The following is a 23,841-nucleotide window of genomic DNA, read 5'->3' on the forward strand; positions in this document are numbered from 1 at the left end:
CTCTGGCAGGTAGTGACACTATAGTGTTTATTATTTATTTTTATTTATTTTTTATACATTTGGCGGTAGTAGGTTGTTCTTCCAGTTGCATATGGTGTTGTTTTTAGTTTTAGTTTTATTCTTATCCTAACACGGTTTTAGTCTTTTTTTTTGTGAGATCTACGTATGTATTTATTAGTTTTTATGGTCCTCTAGTGTTTGTTTTTTCCAGCGCAGATATTCTCTTTCTCTTTTTTAGACTTAGTGTAAAGAATAATCTCACTGCTCTTACAGTAAAGAATCCCGTCTTGTCTCTGTGACAGGCCTACGTGTAAAAAGATCACTAGAAAGAGCCTATGTACCACCATGACATGTGCCACATCGTGTCACCACGTGCCATGGCCTGCTATGTTTGGTTGGCACCATGTGACGTCGCCCGCTATCTGGTGGTTGGCATGACGTCGCTTGCTATTTGATAGTTGTCACCATGTGACGTTGCTTGCTATTTGGTAGTTGGCACCATGTGACGTCGCTTGCTATCTGGTGGTTAGCATGACGTCGCTTGCTATTTGATAGTTGGCACCATGTGACGTCGCTTGCTATTTGGTAGTTGGCACCATGTGACATCGCTTGCTATTTGGTAGTTGGCACCATGTGACGTCGCTTGCTATTTTGTAGTTGGCACCATGTGACGTCGCTTGCTATTTTGTAGTTGGCACCATGTGACATCGCTTGCTATTTGGTAGTTGGCACCATGTGACGTCGCTTGCTATTTGGTAGTTGGCACCATGTGACGTTGCTTGCTATCTGCTGGTTGCCACCATGTGATGTTGCCTGCTGTCTGGTTGGCACCACATGATCTGGCCTGGTGGTTGGGGCACCACGGGATGTGGCCTGGTGGTTGGCACCATGGGATGTCTCTTGCTGTCTGGTGGTTAGCACCATGTGAATTCCCTTGCTATCTGGTGGTTGGCACCATGTGACGTCGCCTGCTATCTGGTTAGCATCTGCCACCATGTGACGTAGCCTGCTATCTTTTGGTTGGCGCCATGGGACGTCGCCTGCTATCTGGTGGTTGGCGCCATGGGACGTCGCCCGCTAACTGGTGGTTGGCACCATGGAACGTCGCCCGCTGTCTGGTGGTTGGTGCCATGGGACGTCGCCCGCTATCTGGTGGTTGGTGCCATGGGACGTCGCCCGCTATCTGGTAGTTGGCACCATGGGACGTCGCCCGCTGTCTGGTGGTTGGCACCATGGGACGTCGCCCGCTATCTGGTGGCTGGCACCATGGGACGTCGCCCGCTGTCTGGTGGTTGGCGCCATGGGACGTCGCCCGCTATCTGGTGGTTGGCGCCATAGGACGTCGCCCGCTATCTGGTAGTTGGCGCCATAGGACGTCGCCCGCTATCTGGTGGTTGGCGCCATAGGACGTCGCCCGCTATCTGGTGGTTGGCGCCATAGGACGTCGCCTGCTGTCTGGTGGTTGGCACAATGTGACGTAATCTATCTGGTGGTGGTTGGCACCATGTGACGTCATCTGCTATCTGGTGGTTGGCACAATGTGAAGTCGTCTGCTGACTGGTGGTTGGCACCATGTGACGTCGTCTGCTATCCGGTTGGCACCATGTGACACTGCCTTCTATCTGGTGGTTGGCACAATGTGAAGTCGTCTGCTGACTGGTGGTTGGCACCATGTGACGCTGCCTTCTATCTGGTGGTTGGCACCATGTGACGTCGTGTATCTGGTGGTTGGCACCATGTGACGCTGCCTTCTATCTGGTGGTTGGCCATGTGACGCGGCCTGGCATGCTGGGGCTCTGCTGATGTATTTCTGGACGGCGAAGTCTCGGGGTTGATCCGCGTCATCCAGGCAGCTGTTTCCAAAGCAGCGGAGACTGTTGTGTGGAGACGCTGCGCGCAGAGCCTTGTGTAGATAACGGGTCCGGGCTTCTCTGGCAGCGCCACCGATGGTATCCGATCACATGGATATTGCATGACTCTATGGAGGTGTACACTTAGCATACAAGGCACGGAAAGATCTGCATGATGGGCAGCGTCACCTACAGGGGGCGCCTGTGCCTCCGTCATTACTGTTTGCTGTCAGTGACTGGAGACTGAGAATCTGTCCTGCCGAGAATTTGCTCCAGTTTCCTCTGCTGCTGCGCAAAATGTACGAATATCGGCCCCGAGGCAGAATTCTGTCGTCAAATTGTTAGAAAATCTGCAGAACTTTGCATTTTTGGGGTCTGATTCGATGTTGCATTTGTTTCTGGTTTTGCCTTTTTTGATCAGTGCCGTATTCTTTACATTTGTGTCTGTTTGGTGCATTCACCTGTTTTTTGTGTGTTTGCCATTGTGGACCCGGCTTTTCTTTTCCTGGCCGATTCATCAGTTTTGACTTTTTTCAAAAGCCACACAATTTTTCTGCAAATCCTCTCTAGCTGATAGTCATTTTATGTATGCCTGAAAATCTTGCTTCAATTTTTTTACTCAGTGAGTGCAGCTCTGGAGTATAATACAGGATGTAACTCAGGATCAGTAATGTAATGTATGTACACAGTGACGGCACCAGCAGAATAGTGAGTGCAGCTCTGGAGTATAATACAGGATGTAACTCAGGATCAGTAATGTAATGTATGTACACAGTGACTGCACCAGCAGAATAGTGAGTGCAGCTCTGGAGGGTAATACAGGATGTAACTCAGGATCAGTAATGTATGTACACAGTGACTGCACCAGCAGAATAGTGAGTGCAGCTCTGGAGTATAATACAGGATGTAACTCGGGATCAGTAATGTAATGTATGTACACAGTGACTGCACCAGCAGAATAGTGAGTGCAGCTCTGGAGTATAATACTGGATGTAACTCAGGATCAGTAATGTAATGTATGTACACAGTGACTGCACCAGCAGAATAGTGAGTGCAGCTCTGGAGGGTAATACAGGATGTAACTCAGGATCAGTAATGTATGTACACAGTGACTGCACCAGCAGAATAGTGAGTGCAGCTCTGGAGTATAATACAGGATGTAACTCGGGATCAGTAATGTAATGTATGTACACAGTGACTGCACCAGCAGAATAGTGAGTGCAGCTCTGGAGTATAATACTGGATGTAACTCAGGATCAGTAATGTAATGTATGTACACAGTGACTGCACCAGCAGAATAGTGAGTGCAGCTCTGGAGGGTAATACAGGAGGTAACTCAGGATCAGTACTGTATGTACACAGTGACTGCACCAGCAGAATAGTGAGTGCAGCTCTGGAGGGTAATACAGGAGGTAACTCAGGATCAGTACTGTATGTACACAGTGAATGGACCAGCAGAATAGTGAGTGCAGCTCTGGAGTATAATACTGGATGTAACTCAGGATCAGTAATGTAATGTATGTACACAGTGACTGCACCAGCAGAATAGTGAGTGCAGCTCTGGGGTATAATACAGGATGAGTAGTATGTACACTGTTTCGGGGGTAGCAGTGCTGTTATCCCCTCTTGGTCGTGTCTCTTTCCTTCTCCCTGATGTTCTCGGTGATACCGTCTGACTTTGCCGTCGTGCACCTGGTGGTGGTCTGGTCTGTGTATTATCGGTGACTTTCTGCGGTCAGACGTCCAATACGAGTCCATAATGGAGATGTAACATTAATGCTCGTCCCTTTACGTCGCCAGTTCCTCCTGGCTGAATCCAGATCACCCGTCGGCGGCATCTGCAGGATGATGAGATCACAGCGTGTGTCCGGGAGAGCCGCTCGCTTTCCTGCTCCGCTGCAATCAGTATTCGGTTTGTTCGCTTTCTGCTGATCCTCCTCACTGTTTTCTGCAGCCGGCGTGTCTCCAGCATCTAGTCGATGACCGTCAAGTCAATGGATGTATCTGCGTGCTATACTGTTCACTGCCTCTCCACATTGCACAGGATTGTTTTGCAGATTGTGCACGAAATCAGTCTTCTCCAATCCGGTGGCAAATATGTGTCCTGGTTTATGCCAGAAGAACAGTAAACCTGAGACTGATGTAAATAAATGGCGCTGATTGTGAGAGTTGTAGTTTAGCCAGGAGGGATATTCCGGCTGGCATCACTTCTAGATAATACGACGGCCCCTTGTCTCTGTGCCACCACAATCTCCTGCACCCTGGGCATTATCAATAATGGTCTGTCCTAATGAACCAGGTCGGAAATCCGCAGCATTGTGATCTAATCCTGCCAGGTATGTTTCTTGTGCCAACCCCGGGCAGATCTGCAGGGTTCAATGCCATAATAGAAAGCTTTAGCGTAAACCACTTCCTCTGTGCGGAGCTGCGAACCAACAAGGGTGCAGCAACCTCAATGTACAGGGGCAGCGACGTCTCCCCATTGTGGTCCCCACAACATGCTGCACTGGCCTCTCGTGCCAGCTGTTAAAGCTTTACATCCATGTTTAATTACATTTATTTTTTGCTCCAATGCATTTAGAATTTAAAAAAAAAAAGCAACTTTGCAAATAGTATGAGGTTTTAGTAAACACGTTTTGTGTACACAGCTTCTATGCAGATTTATGTGCCCTGGCTGATTGCAGTTATAGATTACACACACCCTCGGTCACTGGTTACTCCTTTTCCTCTTTCCATTGCATCTGTCTTTATCGTAAGTCCCCGTGATTCCTAGCTTTGGTCACTTCTGGACCCTTGTCTTCTCTCTAAAATTACATTTTGCACGGCCATGTTAGTGCAAGAGGTGAAGTAGACGCTGACGCACAGGCTAAAGCATTCAGGGAGAGCCTGGCTTCACAGGGAACGTCCACTGAAGTCTGGGCCTGCAGCTCCACATGCAGCTGAATGTGTGTAAACCTGCAATTTTATTTTTGGATGAGATTCACAGAGGAGACTTTGCCTCTCGCAGTATTGTCGGTGTGCACTGCTGAGGCAGTGTGTTAGGAGCAGCTCTGAGTTAAGGCACTGAGCAGCCTCACGGGGAATGCCCACTGAACCCTGAGCCTGCAGCTTTCCACAAGTAGCGAATAGATGTATTTATACTAGATAACGTTTTGTGTTGTTTTTTTTTTGGGGTAAATGCTCGTTTCAAGCCAAATGGATATGTAGCAGCCTCCTTTTAGTGGATTTTTCTTTTAAGGATATGTTTTTAAATATTATTGAAAAATAATGATGGAGCCAAGTGTTTGTTTTCCAAAAAGCGGGAAGCCCCCGACTGTTTTCTTCTTCAAACCAACGACTTGCACTTGTATTCAGGGCCGGCATTAAGCAGAGCATCTATGGAGCTTGTCCTTGAGCATTGATGGCTGCAGGGGCGAAGTCGCAAATGGAAAATATCGCTCTTCTCTAGATCCTGTGCCCCTTAGTTTGGAGAATGGCCGCACACCAGGGGCTTAGACTGTTCACATCTCTGTTCCACTGTCATTGTGTGGGGGGGGCTATACTGGGGAAGTGGGGGGGGGGGGGGCTATACTGGGGAAGTGGGGGGGGGGGGGCTATACTGGGGAAGTGGGGGGGGGGGAGGCTATACTGGGGAAGTGGGGGGTGGGCTATACTGGGGAAGGGGGCTTTACTGGGGAAGTGGGGGGGAGGGCTATACTGGGGAAGTGTGGGGGGGGGCTATACTGGGGAAGTGTGGGGGGGGCTATACTGGGGAAGTGTGGGGGGGGCTATACTGGGGAAGTGTGGGGGGGCTATACTGGGGAAGTGTGGGGGGGCTATACTGGGGAAGTGTGGGGGGGCTATACTGGGGAAGTTGGGGCCGCACAATATAGTCACTTCTACAGCGCTCAAGGCGGTTATTGATGTGATTCTTGGTCTTGGACGCGCCGACATTAATATTTCATGCAGCTTTCTGCTGGATTCACTTTATGCCATTCTCATGATGCATTTTAAGCAAGGCCGCGCCATAATAGCGTTGTGAGCCTGTACAAGGTATTCCAGGGGAACTCTGCAGCATTAGCAGTGTCTGTTATTTGTAAATTATTGCACAAGATGTGTACGGTAATTGATTGGAAGAGGTTCTGCAGCATCCGGGACATAGACCAAAAAAAATTGACAAGATATGAAGGAAGCCTCTTGGTTTATATTTATGGAGGTTGAATTGCTGGTTGCCAAAACATGAGTGGTGTACATGACTGGTGTAATGAACTGGGCAGAATCCTGGTAGCTGCCACTAGGGGGAGCTCAGGTGCTGACTGTACAGGTGGTGTCTAATTCTGTGTGCAGTGAGCTCCCCCTAGTGGAGGCTTTTGTTTTCAGACTTTACAACTTTGCAAAGAAATTCTGAACATTTTGTATCTCTGTAACTGGACATTACAAATCTTTGACAGACCTGAAAATCTACAATGCCTGGAATAAAAAAGAAACAAATTTGCAGTTAATCTTGATTTAAAATCTCCTGCGTTGTCTGTAGCTCCTATGCAGAGCCATGGGGGTCTCCATGTCTTCAGAGAATCCTCAAACCTTGTGTAGTTTCCTCCTGCAGACCCCACGTCTCTCGCAGCTGGTAAATGATGCAGAATTGGGCTGCAGTAGAGCTGTAAACCCAAAACAGCAGGAAGTTTTCAGAAAGGACAATGTTGGGTCAATGTGAGCTCCTCGGAGGACCTTTATATCCGGTTGTGTGACTGATATCCGTTAATGCTCCCGTACTATTAGGAGCCGCTGACTTTATGGTTATTGGCCCTTTAGTTGGCTCTCGGACGGCATCCTGATGAGCAGTCCTGAGTGGAGGGCGGATCTGGCCGCGCTGGTGGAGGAGACTTTGGCGCAGCGTTCTAGGGGATCTGGAGATGGATCAGTTCCCTCTGTGGGAAAGCGCAGAAGGCGTTGGCCGGCGTTCAAGTTCCGATTCCCTGCGATGTCCTGGTGGTGGGTGCATCCAGCGCTCACGTCCGGTCAGGAGGCCCCGAGCAAATGTCACTTGTCAGATGTGAGGACGCCGGATACACTGTTCTGCGCTTGATGATACAATCTATCTGCATTTAAAGGGATACACACTTTTATAAGTTACTGTGTAGTCTTTTATCCAAACCTTGCAAATCAAGCTGTTGCAAAACCACAACTCCTGGTCATTATTGCTGCTTTTATTACCTTTCGGGAAATGCTCCTGCCACTGACTGCAAGCGGAGATCTTACTCTGCAAGCGAAACCTCCCCTTATTTTATCTCTGTGATCCTCTAGGTTCCTCGTGCAGGAGTGAGCTCCTTACTGGCACGGGCAGATGGGGCCGGTATATGGGCCGGTAGTTGGCACAGGCAGATGGGACGGTAGATAGGCTGGTAGTTGGCACGGGCAGATGGGGCTGTAGATTGGACGGTAGTTGGCACAGGCAGATGGGACGGTAGATAGGCTGGTAGTTGGCACGGACAGATGGGGCCAGTAGATGGGATGGTAGTTGGCACGGGCAGATGGGGCCAGTAGATTGGACGGTAATTGGCACGGGCAGATGGGGCCGGTAGATGGGATGGTAGTTGGCACGGGCAGATGGGGCTGTAGATTGGACGGTAATTGGCACGGGCAGATGGGGCCGGTAGATGGGATGGTAGTTGGCACGGGCAGATGGGGCTGTAGATTGGACGGTAATTGGCACGGGCAGATGGGGCCGGTAGATGGGATGGTAGTTGGCACGGGCAGATGGGGCTGTAGATTGGACGGTAATTGGCACGGGCAGATGGGGCCAGTAGATTGGACGGTAATTGGCACGGGCAGATGGGGCCAGTAGATGGGATGGTAGTTGGCACGGGCAGATGGGGCCGGTAGATGGGATGGTAGTTGGCACGGGCAGATGGGGCTGTAGATTGGACGGTAGTTGGCACGGACAGATGGGGCCAGTAGATGGGATGGTAGTTGGCATGGGCAGATGGGGCCGGTAGTTGGCACGGGCAGATGGGGCCAGTAGATGGGATGGTAGTTGGCATGGGCAGATGGGGCCGGTAGTTGGCACGGACAGATGGGGCCAGTAGATGGGATGGTAGTTGGCATGGGCAGATGGGGCCGGTAGTTGGCACGGGCAGATGGGGCCAGTAGATGGGATGGTAGTTGGCATGGGCAGATGGGGCCGGTAGTTGGCACGGGCAGATGGGGCCGGTAGTTTTCATGCACAGGTAGAAAGTGAGCGACCGAGATCTCGCCTTCATCTGCGTGGAGTCAAGAATCCCGCCTGGAAGATGACGGGTGGTGAATAAGAGAGAAGGCACAGACGTAGTGATACCGCAATGCACTGGGCATGCTGGGAAATCACAACTCGGGGGTATCTAATCCTGTAATATCGCCTGCTGAGATATTGCATTGAAATCATGTATGATATTGGGCTGCTGAAACTAGTATGTGTGATACTGTCTGCTGAGCTGTGTATCTAATCCTCTCCTGAGTGATACGGTCTGCTGAGCTGTGTATCTAATCCTATCCTGTGTGATAGTCTGCTGAGCCATGTATCTAATCCTATCCTGTGTGATACTGTCTGCTGAGCCGTGTATCTAATCCTGTACTGTGTGATACTGTCTGCTGAGCCATTTATCTAATCCTGTACTGTGTGATACTGACTGCTGAGCCGTGTATCTAATCCTGTACTGTGTGATACTGTCTGCTGAGCCATTTATCTAATCCTGTACTGTGTGATACTGTCTGCTGAGCCGTGTATCTAATCCTGTACTGTGTGATACTGTCTGCTGAGCCATTTATCTAATCCTGTACTGTGTGATACTGACTGCTGAGCCGTGTATCTAATCCTGTACTGTGTGATACTGTCTGCTGAGCCGTGTATCTAATCCTATCCTGTGTGATACAGTCTGCTGAGCTGTGTATCTAATCCTATCCTATGTGATACTGTCTGCTGAGCCGTGTATCTAATCCTATCCTGTGTGATACAGTCTGCTGAGCCGTGTATTTAATCCTCTCCTATGTGATACTGTCTGCTGAGCCGTGTATCTAATCCTGTACTGTGTGATGCTGTCTGCTGAGCTGTGTATCTAATCCTATCCTGTGTGATACTGTCTGCTGAGCCATGTATCTAATCCTATCCTGTGTGATACTGTCTGCTGAGCCGTGTATCTAATCCTATCCTGTGTGATACTGACTGCTGAGCTGTGTATCTAATCCTATCCTGTGTGATACTGTCTGCTGAGCCATGTATTTAATCCTCTCCTATGTGATACTGTCTGCTGAGCCGTGTATCTAATCCTGTACTGTGTGATGCTGTCTGCTGAGCTGTGTATCTAATCCTGTACTGTGTGATACTGTCTGCTGAGCCATGTATCTAATCCTGTACTGTGTGATACTGTCTGCTGAGCCGTGTATCTAATCCTCTCCTATGTGATACTGTCTGCTGAGCTGTGTATCTAATCCTGTACTGTGTGATGCTGTCTGCTGAGCCGTGTATCTAATCCTGTACTGTGTGATGCTGTCTGCTGAGCTGTGTATCTAATCCTATCCTGTGTGATAATGCCTGCCGGGCCATGTATCTAGTCCTTTAATGAAAAAGAAAGCAAAAATCAGCACTTAAAGAAAACAAGGGGTGCAAAAACTCCTTCCAGGTATGTACGAAACCTCATGCTATTCAGAAAAATGAAGGCAGCACTCCAATATAAAAAATCTGAATCATTTATTGGCCCATGCGCGACGTTTCAGTCCAAGACGTGGACCTTTCTCAGCCTGCATGAAACGTCGCACATGGGCCAATACATTATTCATATTTTTCTGTTGGAGCGCTGCCTTCATTTTTCTGGATTATAGCCCTTTAATGAGATACAAGGCTCAGTAGACAGTAATGTATATAAGATCAGATACTCTGGCTAATCTGATAGCATCACACCTGACCGGATTGGATACAGCTGCTTTGTACACAGTATCACATGGTAGGATTAGATGCAGCAGCTCAGTACATAATATCAGACAGGATTAGATACAGTAGCTCAGCAGACAGTATCAAAGCCCATTAGACACAATACTTGATAAGATTAGATACAATGCGACAGCGGGATTTTTTTTCGGGGGGCTGGGCTGTGCCTTACTCGATTTGGGCCTTACTCTGGGGGGGAAGTGGGCTGTGCTGGGCCTTACTTGGGGGGGGGGGGAGGGGGCTGCGCTGGGCCTTACTTGGGGGGGGGGGGGGGAAGGGGGCTGCGCTGGGCCTTACTTGGGGGGGAAGGGGGCTGCGCTGGGCCTTACTTGGGGGGGTGGGGAGGGGGGATGCGCTGGGCCTTACTTGGGGGGGGGGGGAAGGGGGATGCGCTGGGCCTTACTTGGGGGGGGGGGGGGAAGGGGGCTGCGCTGGGCCTTACTTGGGGGGGGGGGGGGAAGGGGGCTGCGCTGGGCCTTACTTGGGGGGGGGTGGGGAAGGGGGCTGCGCTGGGCCTTACTTGGGGGGGGGGGAGGGGGCTACGCTGGGCCTTACTGGGGGGGGGGAAGGGAGCTGCGCTGGGCCTTACTTGGGGGGGGGGGGGAGGGGGCTCTGCGCTGGGCCTTACTTGGGGGGGGGGGAGGGGGCTCTGCGCTGGGCCTTACTTGAGGGGGAGGGGGCCCTGCGCTGGGCCTTACTTGGGGGAGAGGGGGCTGCACTGGGCCTTACTTGGGGGAGAGGGGGCTGCACTGGGCCTTAGTATGGGGGGGGGGCTGGGCTGGGCCTTACTTGGGGGGGGGGGGGGAGGGGCTGCGCTGGGCCTTACTTGGGAAGGGGGCTCCACTGGGCCTTACCCTGGGGAGGGCTGGGCTGGGCCTTACTTGGGGGAGAGGGGGCTGCACTGGGCCTTACTCTGGGGGGGGGGGTGGCTGGGCTGGGCCTTACTCTGGGGAGGGCTGGGCTGGGCCTTACTTGGGGAGAGGGGGCTGCACTGGGCCTTACTCTGGGGAGGGCTGGGCTGGGCCTTACTTGGGGAGAGGGGGCTGCACTGGGCCTTACTCTGGGGGGGTGGCTGGGCTGGGCCTTACGTGGGGGGGGGGGGGAGAGAAGGGGGCTGCACTGGGCCTTACTCTGGAGGGGCTGGGCCTTACTTGGGGGGGCAGCATCCTCCGGCTCCGTGTGTTTTGGAGGCAGTGAATTTTCCGGCTTCTGTAGAAGAAAGGTTTGTTTGTCGCCCGGGCCCCGGGGACGGGGAGGAATGCCGCACGTGCACGCGCCGATCTCCACTTCCTGCCTCTGTCATTCCAGCACTGAGGTTCTTGGCAGGTCCCCAAATGGGGAAGCGGGGGTCTGCGCTTCATGTATGCCGCCAGCTGATGGGATCCGGTCACACATGATCCCAAGATCTCTGCTTGCTGTCAGTGATCACGATCTTTTCTTCTGTCTGACGACCTGCACTAATGTAAAACCTTCTCACAGCTGATGGTTCGTCCCCTTCACTGATGCTGATACTAAATCTGCTGATTCCTTAAATTCAGGGGCCGCGTTTACTTCGCCCAAAGGACACGGTGGCTCTGCCCCATCTACAGCTCTGGCAAAAATGAAGAGACCACTGCAACATGTTCAGTTTGTCTGATTCTTCTCTTTATAGATATATTTTTGAGTAAAATGTAAATTGTTCTTTTATTCTATAAACTTCTGACATTATGTCTCTGAAGTTCCAAGCTATAAATTTTGTATTTATATTCTGAAAATGAGAAATGGTCAAAATTAAAAAAAAAACCCAGTGCTTTCAGACATGAAATAATGCAAAGAAAACAAGTTCATAATCATTTAGAAACAACAATACTAATGTTATAACTCAGGAAGAGTTCAGGAATCAATATTTTGTGGAATAACAATGATGTTTAATCACAGCTTTCCTGCGTCTTGGCAGCTTTCCTCCAGTTTCTCACACTTCTCCTGGTACAATAATGTCAGCAGTTCTTTGTTTGATGGCTTGTGACTATCATCATCCTCCTGATTACATTCCAGAGGTTTTCAGTGGGGTTCAGGTCTGGAGATTTGGCGGCCATGACAGCCACACGGCTAGGTCAATCAAGGTGTGGATGAACGACCACCACATCACTGTCATGGCCGCCCAATCTCCAGACCTGAACCCCACTGAAAACCTATAGAATGTAATCAGGAGGATGATGGATAGTCACAAGCCACCAAACAAAGAACTGCTGACATTATTGTACCAGGAGCCGTGTGAAAGACTGAAGGGAAAGCTGCCAAGACGCAGGAAAGCCGGGATTAATAATCATGGTTATTTCACAAAATATTGATTCCTGAATTCTTCCTGAGTTATAACATTAGTATTGTTGTTCGTAAATGATTATGAACTTGTTTTCTTGCATTATTTGAGGTCTACAAGCAATGGATTTTTTTGTTATTTTGACCATTTCTCGTTTTCAGAAAATAAATACAAAATTTATTTCTTGGAACTTCAGAGACATAATGTCAGAAGTTTATAGAATAAAGGAACAATTTACATTTTACTCAAAAATATATCTATAAAGAGAAAAATCAGACAAACTGAACATGTTGCAGGGGTCTCTTAATTTTTGCCAGAGCTGTATATGCTGAGAGTTGTACTCTTCAGAATATGAGGAACTGCTGGGAGTTGTAGTTGGACAGCGTCTAATGTAGCTGATCACGCTCCAGATCAGTAATCTCCATCCTGTGACTGTTGTGAAACTACTACTCCCAGCCGGCAGTTGTCAGGGGATGCTGGGAGTTGTGGGTTGGCCACAGATTGGAGACCACCGAGCTCTGGCAGATAACCCCCCGGGCAGGCAGGGCTCGGCAGGCAGGGCTCTCGCTCGCTTTCCTTCCTGCTTCCGTTTTGCTGCTTTGTTCAAATCCAGCTGGAAATCTAAATAATGAGACATTGAGGACGGAGCGGCTGATCGTCCGCCTGCGCCCCCCCGTAGAGGAGCAGCCCAATCCTAGGACCATCTCACTATGGTTTAGGGCCGCTCGGACGTCTGGAGAAAAAAAAAAAACACCCCAAAATTGGCTCCATTTTTCTACTTGTGCAGCTTTTTTTTGCCCAGTTTTCTGGTGAGATCTATTGATGAATTTGCCCCCATATTCTTGATTTCTAAGATTTCCCTATTTGCAAAGTTGCTTCATCTTTCCTGGGGTTGGGGGGGAGAGAGGTGGACATACCCTTTAAATATTGCGTTTGTCTGCTGGGACCACTACGGGGCGCCCGCTGCCTGTAGGTTTGTCCTCATTAACTCTTGAGTCGCCATCTCTGGGGGAGACCAGTCCTATGTGACGTCTTATGGGGGATAAGTGCAGACTAGCTGTATCGCCGGTGCCACCTACTGGAGGGAGCGGTGACCTGCGCCGTGTGCGATCGCTCTTCCTGACGCTTCTTTTCTTTTCCAGTTTCACAATGCAATATCAGCCTGAAAAAGCCGCGGAACCGGAGCATCTTCAGCTCGTTATTCTGCTGCTTCCGGAGCTACAACGTCGAGCCGCCCAACGGCAACAACAACACCAGCCCCCTGCCCCCGCTGGTGGAAGAAAACGGCGGCGTTCAGAAGGTAAGAGCGGCATTATTATACCGCGGGGACACCCGGCCGCCAGCGTGTACCCGGGGCTCCTTACTGCCAGGGGTCTGATAGTAACCCGTCTCTTTATTTTCTCTCATAGGGCGATCAGACGCAGGTCATTTCCATTCCCAATGTATGTATTTTATTTTACCCCCTTTTTTTTTTTTTTTCCTCCTTTTAACCCTCCACCCCACACTTTTTTTTTATTCTTTAATCTTCACCTTCCATCCATGTTCACCAGCAGAAGGAAAAGTATCACTCCAGTTATGCACACCACGTATAAAAAATGAAAACATAATGTAGGAAAAAACACAAGATTTTATTGACACACAACATAATAAAACATACTTAAAAACAGGGCTGCTCTGGTCCCTGTCCTGCTTGCTTGCCTGGCTACCCACGGACTCCGCTCTGCTCACCATTTGGGTAACCCCTTCTTCTAGTGCTCTGAGGTTTTTCCTGGCGGTTCCAGTGCTCCTTTTTTTTTTCTCCCACTGTTATTTTGGGATCCTGTTGCCTTACTGGCTTAGGGTAGATATTTTTGTCCCATGAGCCGTTCGGGCTAAATGCACTATTTGGGTGTTTACTGGCCACTTAGGATTTTGTATACATCCGCCTGGGTTGGTTAGTTTGTCCTGTGAGCTGGCCACGTATGGTCTGCATCTAGTCCTAGGGTACAGGCAGGCTTATAGCATTGGTTATCAGTATGCTTATTATGGGTTATATATATTATTGTACTCTGTATTTACTGAGTGTTATGGACAGGGCCTTGCCTTTCTGTTTTTAAGTATGTTTTATTATGTTGTGTGTCAATAAAATCTTGTGTTTTTTCCTACATTATGTTTTCATTTTTTATACGTGGTGTGCATAACTGGAGTGATACTTTTCTTTCTGCTGGTTATATTTGGTCGTTTTGTCACTCGCTTGCACCCCGTATTTATGGATATATTTTTTTATATTAGGTTTATATGTTGGTAGTGCGCCCTATTTCATTGCTTCTTCCATCCATGTTCTAGAACGTTTATGATTTCTGAATGTAACTTCATAGATCTTTATTATTGTGGTTTATATATGACAGGGCGCCACCTGCTGGACAAGCCCTATTAGTTACAAAAAAATAAATAAATTGGATGTGTGACCATGTTGGGACTATCAGATGCTGGATCACAGCTGTACAGAATCAGACAGAGGGGTCATATAACAATTGTATACGGGGATGATTTGTGGTATAGGGCAGAGGTCCCCAACTCCAGTCCTCAAGGCCCACCAACAGGTCATGTTTTCAGGATTTCCTTTGCATTGCACAGGTGATGCAATTATTACCTGGGCAAGACTAAGGAAATCCTGAAAACATGACATGTTGGTTGGCCTTGAGGACTGGAGTTGGGGACCCCTGGTATAGGGTTCCTGTTGGTAATCCCGCCGTCTGCCCTCCTCTACGTCCCTGTTGGTAATCCCGCTGACCCCGCCGTCTGCGACCGCCTCCTTTTTTAATTCCCCGTTCTGCATTTTCTGCTTTATTTCCCCATCTAGCCACCTGCAAAATACCTCCTCCCAGAGCTGAAAGTGTGCGACTATGGAAAGAAGTGTGTGGTCATTGACCTGGACGAGACCCTGGTGCACAGTTCATTTAAGGTACTGCCCCTGTCTGCCGCTCATCATACGTAGCCCCCCATCGTTAAACGCCTCCTTGGTGGGTCTCTTCTAATGAGCTTGGTCACAGTTGTGTGCCGTTTTCCATCCGTCTTGATGCTTGGGGTCCTCTTCTGCTTCTCATCCCCACTGTTCCTGTCTCACCACTTCCTTTATGAATTCTGTGTCGACCATGTTTTCACGAGCAGCGAAATTCTCTCAAAAGAAGAAAATAAATTCTCTTCCCGTATTTCCCTTTTAATTGTGTGTTTTTCCTTTTGTTTCCCTCCAGCCAATTAATAACGCTGACTTTATTGTCCCAGTTGAAATCGATGGAACAATACATCAGGTGAGGTCAAGAAAGTCATGTCCCGCCCATGAGGTCCTGTAGCAAAGGACTAATCTAAAACTAAACAACCTTTTATTTTTTTTATTACAATTTTTAAGGTGCTTTTACATGTAATTGCTATAATCCATTATGCAGTTTTTGTTTCTGTTCCTGTTATTATTGTTAGTATATCGCATTATCGTCAGTTTATTGATCAAATGTCGAATCAAGAGACTGAAAAACTGGAGTGAAGATGGCTCCTGGATCTGCCGGTGACGTGGGCTTCAGCCTGGTTCAAGTAATCCAGGATAGGCTGTTTACACTGTGCCGGGCCTATCCCCGATTACTTGCATTAGGAGGAAGCCAAGTCGGTCATCTGAAGACCCCATCGTCAGCCATGTTGGACACCAAGGATGCCTTGCACTGTATTATATCAGCAACTAAGAAATTGCGGTTGCAAGAACCCCTAAAACAAATGAATAAACAGAAATGAAAAAAAAATTGAATATATATATATATATATATATATATATATATATATATACATACATACATACATACATACATACATACATACATACATACATACATACATACATACATACATACATACTTTGATTAAAAAATATCAGAACGTCGTACACACACCAAAATGGTAATACTACAACTACAACTTTACTCTGCAAAACAAAGCAAAATAATCACACCCTGATACAGTTGTGTCATCCAAAGGCTAAAAAGGTGAAAATGAAAAAAAGAATGGCTCCAAGGAGCTAAATGTGTTAGTTCTTCTATTTTTGTTTTCAGTTTTTATTTGTTTTTGTTTTTTTGCTACTAATTATAAATAAACTAACGGAACAAAAGAGTTTTCTACGATTTCCTTACTATTTGAAATAATCTGTTTTTAACTTTTTTTTTTTTTTTTCCTTATTTGTTTTTCACGTGCCGGTTTTCTTTTTGTACTGCTTCTTAGGTGTACGTATTAAAGAGGCCGCACGTGGACGAGTTTCTCCAGAAGATGGGCGAGCTGTTTGAGTGTGTCCTGTTCACAGCCAGCTTGGCCAAGGTGACTGTAGCTTCCTGCCCCCCACCTCATATCTCCTCATTACCCTTCTTGTACATTTTTTTTTTTGTGTATTGCTTTGTTTTTTTGTTGCTTTTTGTAATATCTATAGAGGGAGTGAATTGCATTTTTCAGAAATTGTCTTACTTTTCTCCCTTTTCTTCCTTGCTTCTTTTGTCCACCAGTGTGTCTTTGTGCTTTCTGCTAGTTTGTGGGTAAGTGTCCCCCCCAACCACCACTATAACCCCCCACCCCATGGTAACGACCCCACATGTGAGCTTCGCTCATAATGTAGCTTCCATGATCAGCTCATGAAGCCGTACGTAGCAAGTTACCATGGATAAAGTAGCGCCCCCTACTGCAGCGCGCCCTCCTTCTACCAGGCGAGCAGGTCGCCATCTTTGGTCGCCTGCGGGAAGGGGAGCGCCGCGTAGTCTGCCGTGTACGGTGTTAGTGTTACCGCATGCCGTGTCCGGAGCCCCCGCCGCCATTAGCAGCGCATTAGTTGCTTGTAATTAGTGCAGTAGTTTCTTTTCTGTAACTTGTATTTATTCCCATGCAGCAGGTGTACGTGGGCAGTGGGATTATTAAGTCTTTGATTCGTCCTCGAGCCCTGGAAAAGCTGGGTACAAACCAATGTAGCTGCCATTACCCCTTTAACGTCCTGGCTCATTAGTGACACCCAATATTCTCTTTGTTACCTCCGATTTTTATCTTCTGTGTTTCCTGAAAATTTTTGGTAGTGATGCAAGTATAAATAATTTGTAAAATATTAATATATTTTATTTTTTTATTTAGCGTGATTATCTATTTCTATATCTGCCTGCAAAAAGTAAAAAAATAATTAAAAACATGATATAAATATATAATAAATATAATATAAATATGTTTTTAATTATTTTTTACTTTTTGCAGGCAGGTATATAAAAAAAATAATCACGCTAAATATACTGTACAAATGTGATATAGTTTATTATGGTCATGTCAGTAACTAATAAAAGTGGGATTTTTTGCTGTTTTGACATGGATCGTGCAAACTCTAATCTCTTCCTGACATAGGATGCTCTAGTACGTCCTCCGATGGGTTTTGGGGGTACTGCACGGGCTCGGGACCTCTATACCAGACACGAGCCGGCTGTTAAATGTCGCCAGCACCTGTTTCTTCCAGTTAGCACCAATCAAAGCTGGTCTAACTATATATATATAGACTCTGTGGTCAATCTGTAGCAGCAGCGATTAAACGGTAGGTAAGGTGTTTTCCTGTTCGGAGGCCCGTCGCTTATCCCCCGTGGCGCAGTTGCAAGGTCCTGATTCGCTATTACTGCAGCCAAGGACACTCTATAGTGATCACTGTAGGCTTCATAGGACATTACGACATTTCATAGGGGTTCTTCCCATCCTCATAAATTGATATTGTGGGATAGAGCTTGTAACTCTTGCACTTATGCAATTTACTGTTTACTAAAATTTGCAGTTGTTTCTGAGCTATGAACACTTTTCTTTAGTTTACATTTATTGCCGTGGAGACAGACTACCGCCGCTGTCTAGCTTGTAAGCGCTGCGCTGAATCTGGCCGTGATTAGGAGGTAATGGCGTGCTCCAGTGATCCTGGCTACCTTCAGAGCAGCGCTTACAAACACAATAAAAAAAGAGCTTGTAAGCACCGCACATGTTCTCTGCTGTCTAGCAGCGGTGGCCGGTCTCTAAGGCAACGAGAGAGCGAGATATATGTATGTATACACACTAGATGGTGGCCCAATTCTAACGCATCGGGTATTCTAGAATATGCATGTCCACGTAGTATATTGCCCAGCCACGTAGTATATTGCCCAGTCACGTAGTATATTGCCCAGCCCGCGTAGTATATTGCCCAGCCCGCGTAGTATATTGCCCAGCCCGCGTAGTATATTGCCCAGCCCGCGTAGTATATTGCCCAGCCCGCGTAGTATATTGCCCAGCCCGCGTAGTATATTGCCCAGCCACGTAGTATATTGCCCAGTCACGTAGTATATTGCCCAGCCCGCGTAGTATATTGCCCAGCCCGCGTAGTATATTGCCCAGCCCGCGTAGTATATTGCCCAGCCCGCGTAGTATATTGCCCAGCCCGCGTAGTATATTGCCCAGCCCGCGTAGTATATAGCAGCCATATAGTATATAACAGTGGCCACAGAGTATATCACACAGCCCACATAGTATGTAACACTGGCCAGGTAGTATACAGCAGTGTGGGCACCATATCCCTGTTAAAAAATAATTAAAATAATAAATAGTTATATACTCACCTCCTGGGATCCACCGAAGCTCCGGCGATACGCGCGTTGCTGCCGCCATCTTCCGTTCCCAGGATGCATTGCGAAATTACCCAGATGACTTAGCGGTCTCGCGAGACCGCTAAGTCTTCTGGGTAATTTCGCAATGCATCGCCGGGAATGGAAGGTGAGTATAGCAGGTTTTTTTTTTTTTTTAACATTACATTTTTTTACTATTGATGCCGCATAGGCTGCGTCAACAGTAAAAGGTTGGGGTCACACAGGGTTAATAGTGGCGGTAACGGAGTGCGTTACCCGCGGCATAACGCGGTCCGTTACCGCCGGCATTAACCCTGTGTGAGCGGTGACCGGAGGGGAGTATGGAGCGGGCGCCAGGCACTGACTGCGGGGAGTAAGGAGCGGCCATTTTCTTCCGGACTGTGCCCATCGCTGATTACAAAAAAATGATCGTCTGAAAATTTTAATAAGCAGTAACTTGCAAAATTGCGGTTTTTTTATCTATCAAAATATAAAATTAATTAACCCATAAAGTAAAAACCTTGAAGGAAAATAATGGAAACACATCTGTGGTAATGTATGGGATTTGTATAATTCCAGGAGGCGCCTTCCCCATCTGCTCATTCACTAGGTGACAGCCCATGTCAGAGATGGTGTTAGTTGTCACCGAGGAGGACGACTCAAAGGCTTAATGGGGGCGGAGGTTACGAAATTTGAGAAAATGCTTTTTTTTTTTCCCCAGTTCCCTTTCTAAAGAATTGCACCGCTCCTGTCCAGGGTTTGTGACTGGTGTTGTTTGACTTGGGTGATAAACGGTTGCAATACCAGGCATAAACTGTGGACTAGAGAGGCGCTGTTTGGGGGGGAGAAGGGTTGGAAACCACTTATTGTTAATCTCTTACATGGAGACTTTGTTGTAGTGTTGATAAATTTACCGCAATCGCACAGGACGGACCGCCGACCCACGCGCTCTTATGGAATGAAGACCCTAATGGCGCCATTTTTTTTTCTTATCTGTTTGGACACGATAAAATGTCGCTCAGCTGCACGTAAAACTGAAGTTGATCTAATGAAGTCCGTGTTCACACAAAGGCTTCTGGTGCAGTCAAAAATTCCTTTTTATAGTGGAAACCGCTACAGGAAAGTGTTTTGGGTTTTATTGGAGCTTTCAAGTTTTTTCGTTTCCTGTTGCTGTTTTGGAAAACTTTTTTTTTTTTCTTTTTCCCTGACTCATTTTTTTGGGTTGAACAGTGCACAGTTTGAAGCAGATTCCATGGTGACGTGCAGTTTTTTTTTTTTTTTTTTTTTTTCCCCCTTCCCCCAACAGGTGTTTTTCAAAACGTCTTTTAAAAACAAAAAAGCTCCAATAACTTCTCGTATGAGCAGCAAGGTGAAATTTCCATTTTAATTTTTGGGAGGAAGCAGACAGTTTTGTCTTTTTTGTCTTTATTGAGGGGGGTTTCCCCATACAAACACTTTTACCATTTATCACAGCTGAGGGTTTGTTACAGTTGTATCCAATCCGACACATTGTAGCGCTCGGTATTATGGAGGATTATATTGACATGCGCTGATTATTCACTGACACAAAGCAGAGGATTTGACTAAGCGGTGAGGAGTCTTTTATCCCTTCGATTAGTTTTTTTTTTTTTTGTTATAAACCTCTTGTAATGGTCGGATCTCCTGATTTATGTTGTTATATTGTATAAATGCTATTTCTAGTTGCGTCTGAATCCCCACAAGGAATAAAGATGGATACATTACCTTAAAGTGCAATACATCCCTGTGAGTGAACTACAACTTCCAGCAGTCACAGAGTATGGGGCGCCGGATAATCCGATAAATCTGGAGCCCCCTCAGCCAATCAGAAACTCTGAGAGCAATCATGTGACCTCTATCCCAGTTATAGAAAATCTATTAATGTTGCCGTGTTCCGCACCTCAGTTGTTCCTCCTGGAAATAAACCACGGGGGTGTTACCAGTCGGTGGGGCAAGGGTTAATGCCGTCAGCACTAATTGGACTTTGCAGGGGCGTTTTCTCGCTCCCTCACAAGTGGTGACCCCCTGTAGGCAATTTATTCTTACATTTCCAGGAGGAATAACATGGAGACGACACAATGTAAAGAAGTTGTGTTAAAAAAATAAATAAATAAAAATGATTCTCCCGTAGGCTTAGTAAATCCCTGCATTCCCCATGTAATGGCATTTTTATTTTTCGAACACTACATTGTGTTATTCCTCTGGGAAATCTAGGAATTGGGTGTTATGAGTAATGTGGTGCGTCCCTGCGCCGTCCGGTTAATGCTGACCCTATACTGTTGGGGGGGATGCAGACCCCCGTCCGGTAACGCCCCATTGTCTGTGTTTCCAGGAGGAGCAGCAGGATACCGAGCTGTGTGTGAAGGACTTTTCAGGTCCCCTTTAGGGACTGGACGCAGTATTTTCGGCAGTTGCATTAAACCATTCTGCTTTTTATTATTGCGTCGTACAAGATGCCATAAATGTGCGGAGGTTTTACGGAGGAGTCCTCTCATCCCAGCGGAGGACATCTACAGTCCTGGCAGGAAGTGGCTGATAACAGAGAACAGTAGCCTGCAGAGAAGGCCGTTTTCATCTCGTTTTATTTCCTTTTTCCTTTCCGCCTCTCGCTCAGTACGCCGACCCGGTGGCCGACCTGCTGGACCCGTGGGGCGTCTTCAAGGCGCGGCTCTTCCGAGAATCCTGCGTGTTCCACAGGGGAAACTACGTGAAAGACTTGAGCCGCCTGGGAAGAGAACTGAACAAAGTCATCATCGTGGACAACTCGCCGGCATCGTACATCTTCCATCCCGAAAACGCGGTAAGAGCAGCCCCTTGTAAACACTGAATAAAATGGCTGACATCTCTAGAACCGAGTCAGGTATTATTGTTTTTTTACATAAATCCACCAAACAAAAAAATAAAATGAAATAGTGGAGCAGTGAGAACAAAATTGGAGCAAAAACTGGTGACTTTTGTCCTGGTAACAGGCCTTTAACCCCTCTGTGACCTTAGACGTACTATCCCGTCGAGGTGCCCTGGGCTTATCTGACCCTGGACGGGATAGTACGTCATAGCCGATCGGCCGCGCTCACGGGGGGAGCGCGGCCGATCGCGGCCGGGTGTCAGCTGCTTATCGCAGCTGACATCCGGCACTATGTGCCAGGAGCGGTCACGGACCGCCCCCGGCACATTAACCCCTGGCACACCGCGATCAAAGATGATCGCGATGTGCCGGCGGTACAGGGAAGCATTGCGCAGGGAGGGGGCTCCCTGCGGGCTTCCCTGAGCCCCCCGCAGCAACGCGATGTGATCGCGTTGCTGCGAGGGTCTCCTCACCTCCCTCCCTGCTCGAGCCCCGGATCCAAGATGGCCGCGGATCCGGGTCCTGCAGGGAGGGAGGTGGCTTCACAGAGCCTGCTCAGAGCAGGCACTGTGAAGCAGCCTGCACTCCTATCAGATCAGTGATCTGACAGAGTGCTGTGCAAACTGTCAGATCACTGATCTGTGATGTCCCCCCCTGGGACAAAGTAAAAAAGTAAAAAAAAAAATTTCCAAATGTGTAAAAAAAATAAAAAAAAATATTCCAAAATAATGAAAAAAAAAAAAAAATATTATTCCCATAAATACATTTCTTCATCTAAATAAAAAAAAAAAACCAATAAAAGTACACATATTTAGTATCGCCGCGTCCGTAACGGCCCGACCTATAAAACTGGCCCACTAGTTAACCCCTTCAGTAAACACCGTAAGAAAAAAAAAAAAAAAACGAGGCAAAAAACAACGCTTTATTATCATACCGCCGAACAAAAAGTGGAATAACACGCGATCAAAAGGACAGATATAAATAACCATGGTACCGCTGAAAGCGTCATATTGTCCCGCAAAAAAAGAGCCGCCATACAGCATCATCAGCAAAAAAATAAAAAAGTTATAGTCCTGAGAATAAAGCGATGCAAAAATAATTATTTTTTCTGTAAAATAGTTTTTATCGTATAAAAGCACCAAACCATAAAAAAATGATATAAATGAGGTATCGCTGTAATCGTACTGACCCGAAGAATAAAACTGATTTATCAATTTTACCAAACGCGGAACGGTATAAACGCCTCCCCCAATAGAAATTCATGAATAGCTGGCTTTTGGTCATTCTTCCTCACAAAAATCGGAATAAAAAGCGATAAAAAAATGTCACGTGCCCAAAAATGTTTTCAATAAAAACGTCAACTCGTCCCGCAAAAAACAAGACCTCACATGACTCTGTGGACCAAAATATGGAAAAATTATAGCTCTCAAAATGTGGTATTGCAAAAAATATTTTTTGCAATAAAAAGGGTCTTTCAGTGTGTGACGGCTGCCAATCATAAAAATCCGCTAAAAAACTCGCTATAAAAGTAAATCAAACCCCCCTTCATCACCCCCTTAGTTAGGGAAAAATAAAAAAAAATGTATTTATTTCCATTTTCCCATTAGGGCTAGGGTTAGGGCTAGGGTTAGGGCTAGGGCTAGGGTTAGGGCTAGGGTTAGGGCTAGGGTTAGGGCTAGGGTTAGGGCTAGGGTTAGGGCTAGGGTTAGGGCTAGGGCTAGGGTTAGGGCTAGGGTTAGGGCTAGGGTTAGGGTTAGGGCTAGGGTTAGGGCTAGGATTAGGGTTAGGGTTAGGGTTGGGGCTACAGTTAGGGTTGGGGCTAAAGTTAGGGTTAGGGTTTAGATTACATTTACAGTTGGGAATAGGGTTGGGATTAGGGTTAGGGGTGTGTCAGGGTTAGAGGTGTGGTTAGGGTTACCGTTGGAATTAGGGTTAGGGGTGTGTTTAGATTAGGGTTTCAGTTATAATTGGGGGGTTTCCACTGTTTCGGCACATCAGGGGCTCTCCAAACACGACATGGCGTCCGATCTCAATTCCAGCCAATTCTGCGTTGAAAAAGTAAAACAGTGCTCCTTCCCTTCCGAGCTCTCCTGTGTGCCCAAACAGGGGTTTACCCCAACATATGGGGTATCAGCGTACTCAGGACAAATTGGACAACAACTTTTGTGGACCAATTTCTCCTGTTACCCTTGGGAAAATACAAAACTGGGGGCTAAAAAATAATTTTTGTGGGAAAACAAAAAGATTTTTTATTTTCACGGCTCTGCGTT

The 23,841-nt window shown here is 47.2% G+C and overlaps 2 protein-coding genes across 4 annotated transcripts in view; one reads left to right on the forward strand and one right to left on the reverse strand.

The window, feature by feature from the left end:
• Positions 1-23,841, forward strand: part of CTDSPL (CTD small phosphatase like) — a 51,840-nt gene that overhangs the window by 14,855 nt on the left and 13,144 nt on the right. Inside the window, exons 2-7 of one of the 2 annotated variants that reach the window (XM_069729285.1) lie at positions 13,231-13,388; positions 13,498-13,530; positions 14,931-15,032; positions 15,322-15,378; positions 16,331-16,423; positions 21,341-21,526. In XM_069729285.1, the coding sequence (XP_069585386.1) occupies positions 13,231-13,388; positions 13,498-13,530; positions 14,931-15,032; positions 15,322-15,378; positions 16,331-16,423; positions 21,341-21,526 (629 nt within the window). The remainder of the gene's footprint in view (positions 1-13,230; positions 13,389-13,497; positions 13,531-14,930; positions 15,033-15,321; positions 15,379-16,330; positions 16,424-21,340; positions 21,527-23,841) is intronic. The other variant, XM_069729286.1, reaches the window with a different exon arrangement.
• Positions 6,019-11,081, reverse strand: LOC138641691 (uncharacterized). Of its 2 annotated transcripts, none has more exons than XR_011313930.1 (2): positions 10,941-11,081; positions 6,019-6,928 (listed from the first exon to the last, which is right to left on the reverse strand). XR_011313930.1 is itself a non-coding variant. In XM_069729284.1 (2 exons), exon 1 carries the CDS (start codon positions 8,087-8,089, stop codon positions 7,130-7,132), a length of 960 nt encoding a protein of 319 aa, XP_069585385.1. In that variant the 5' UTR covers positions 8,090-8,410; the 3' UTR covers positions 6,019-6,928; positions 7,044-7,129. The 2 variants fall into 2 exon arrangements, 1 of the variants encoding a protein (XP_069585385.1); XM_069729284.1 differs by lacking the exon at positions 10,941-11,081 and adding an exon at positions 7,044-8,410.

The sequence above is a fragment of the Ranitomeya imitator genome, chromosome 6 (assembly GCF_032444005.1).
Source record: "Ranitomeya imitator isolate aRanImi1 chromosome 6, aRanImi1.pri, whole genome shotgun sequence".
In the NCBI taxonomy this organism is placed as follows: Eukaryota; Metazoa; Chordata; class Amphibia; order Anura; family Dendrobatidae; genus Ranitomeya; species Ranitomeya imitator.

Excerpts from the sequence above, each read along its gene's own strand:
- LOC138641691 (XM_069729284.1), bottom strand. The coding sequence starts at position 8,089 with ATGAAGGCGAGATCTCGGTCGCTCACTTTCTACCTGTGCATGAAAACT.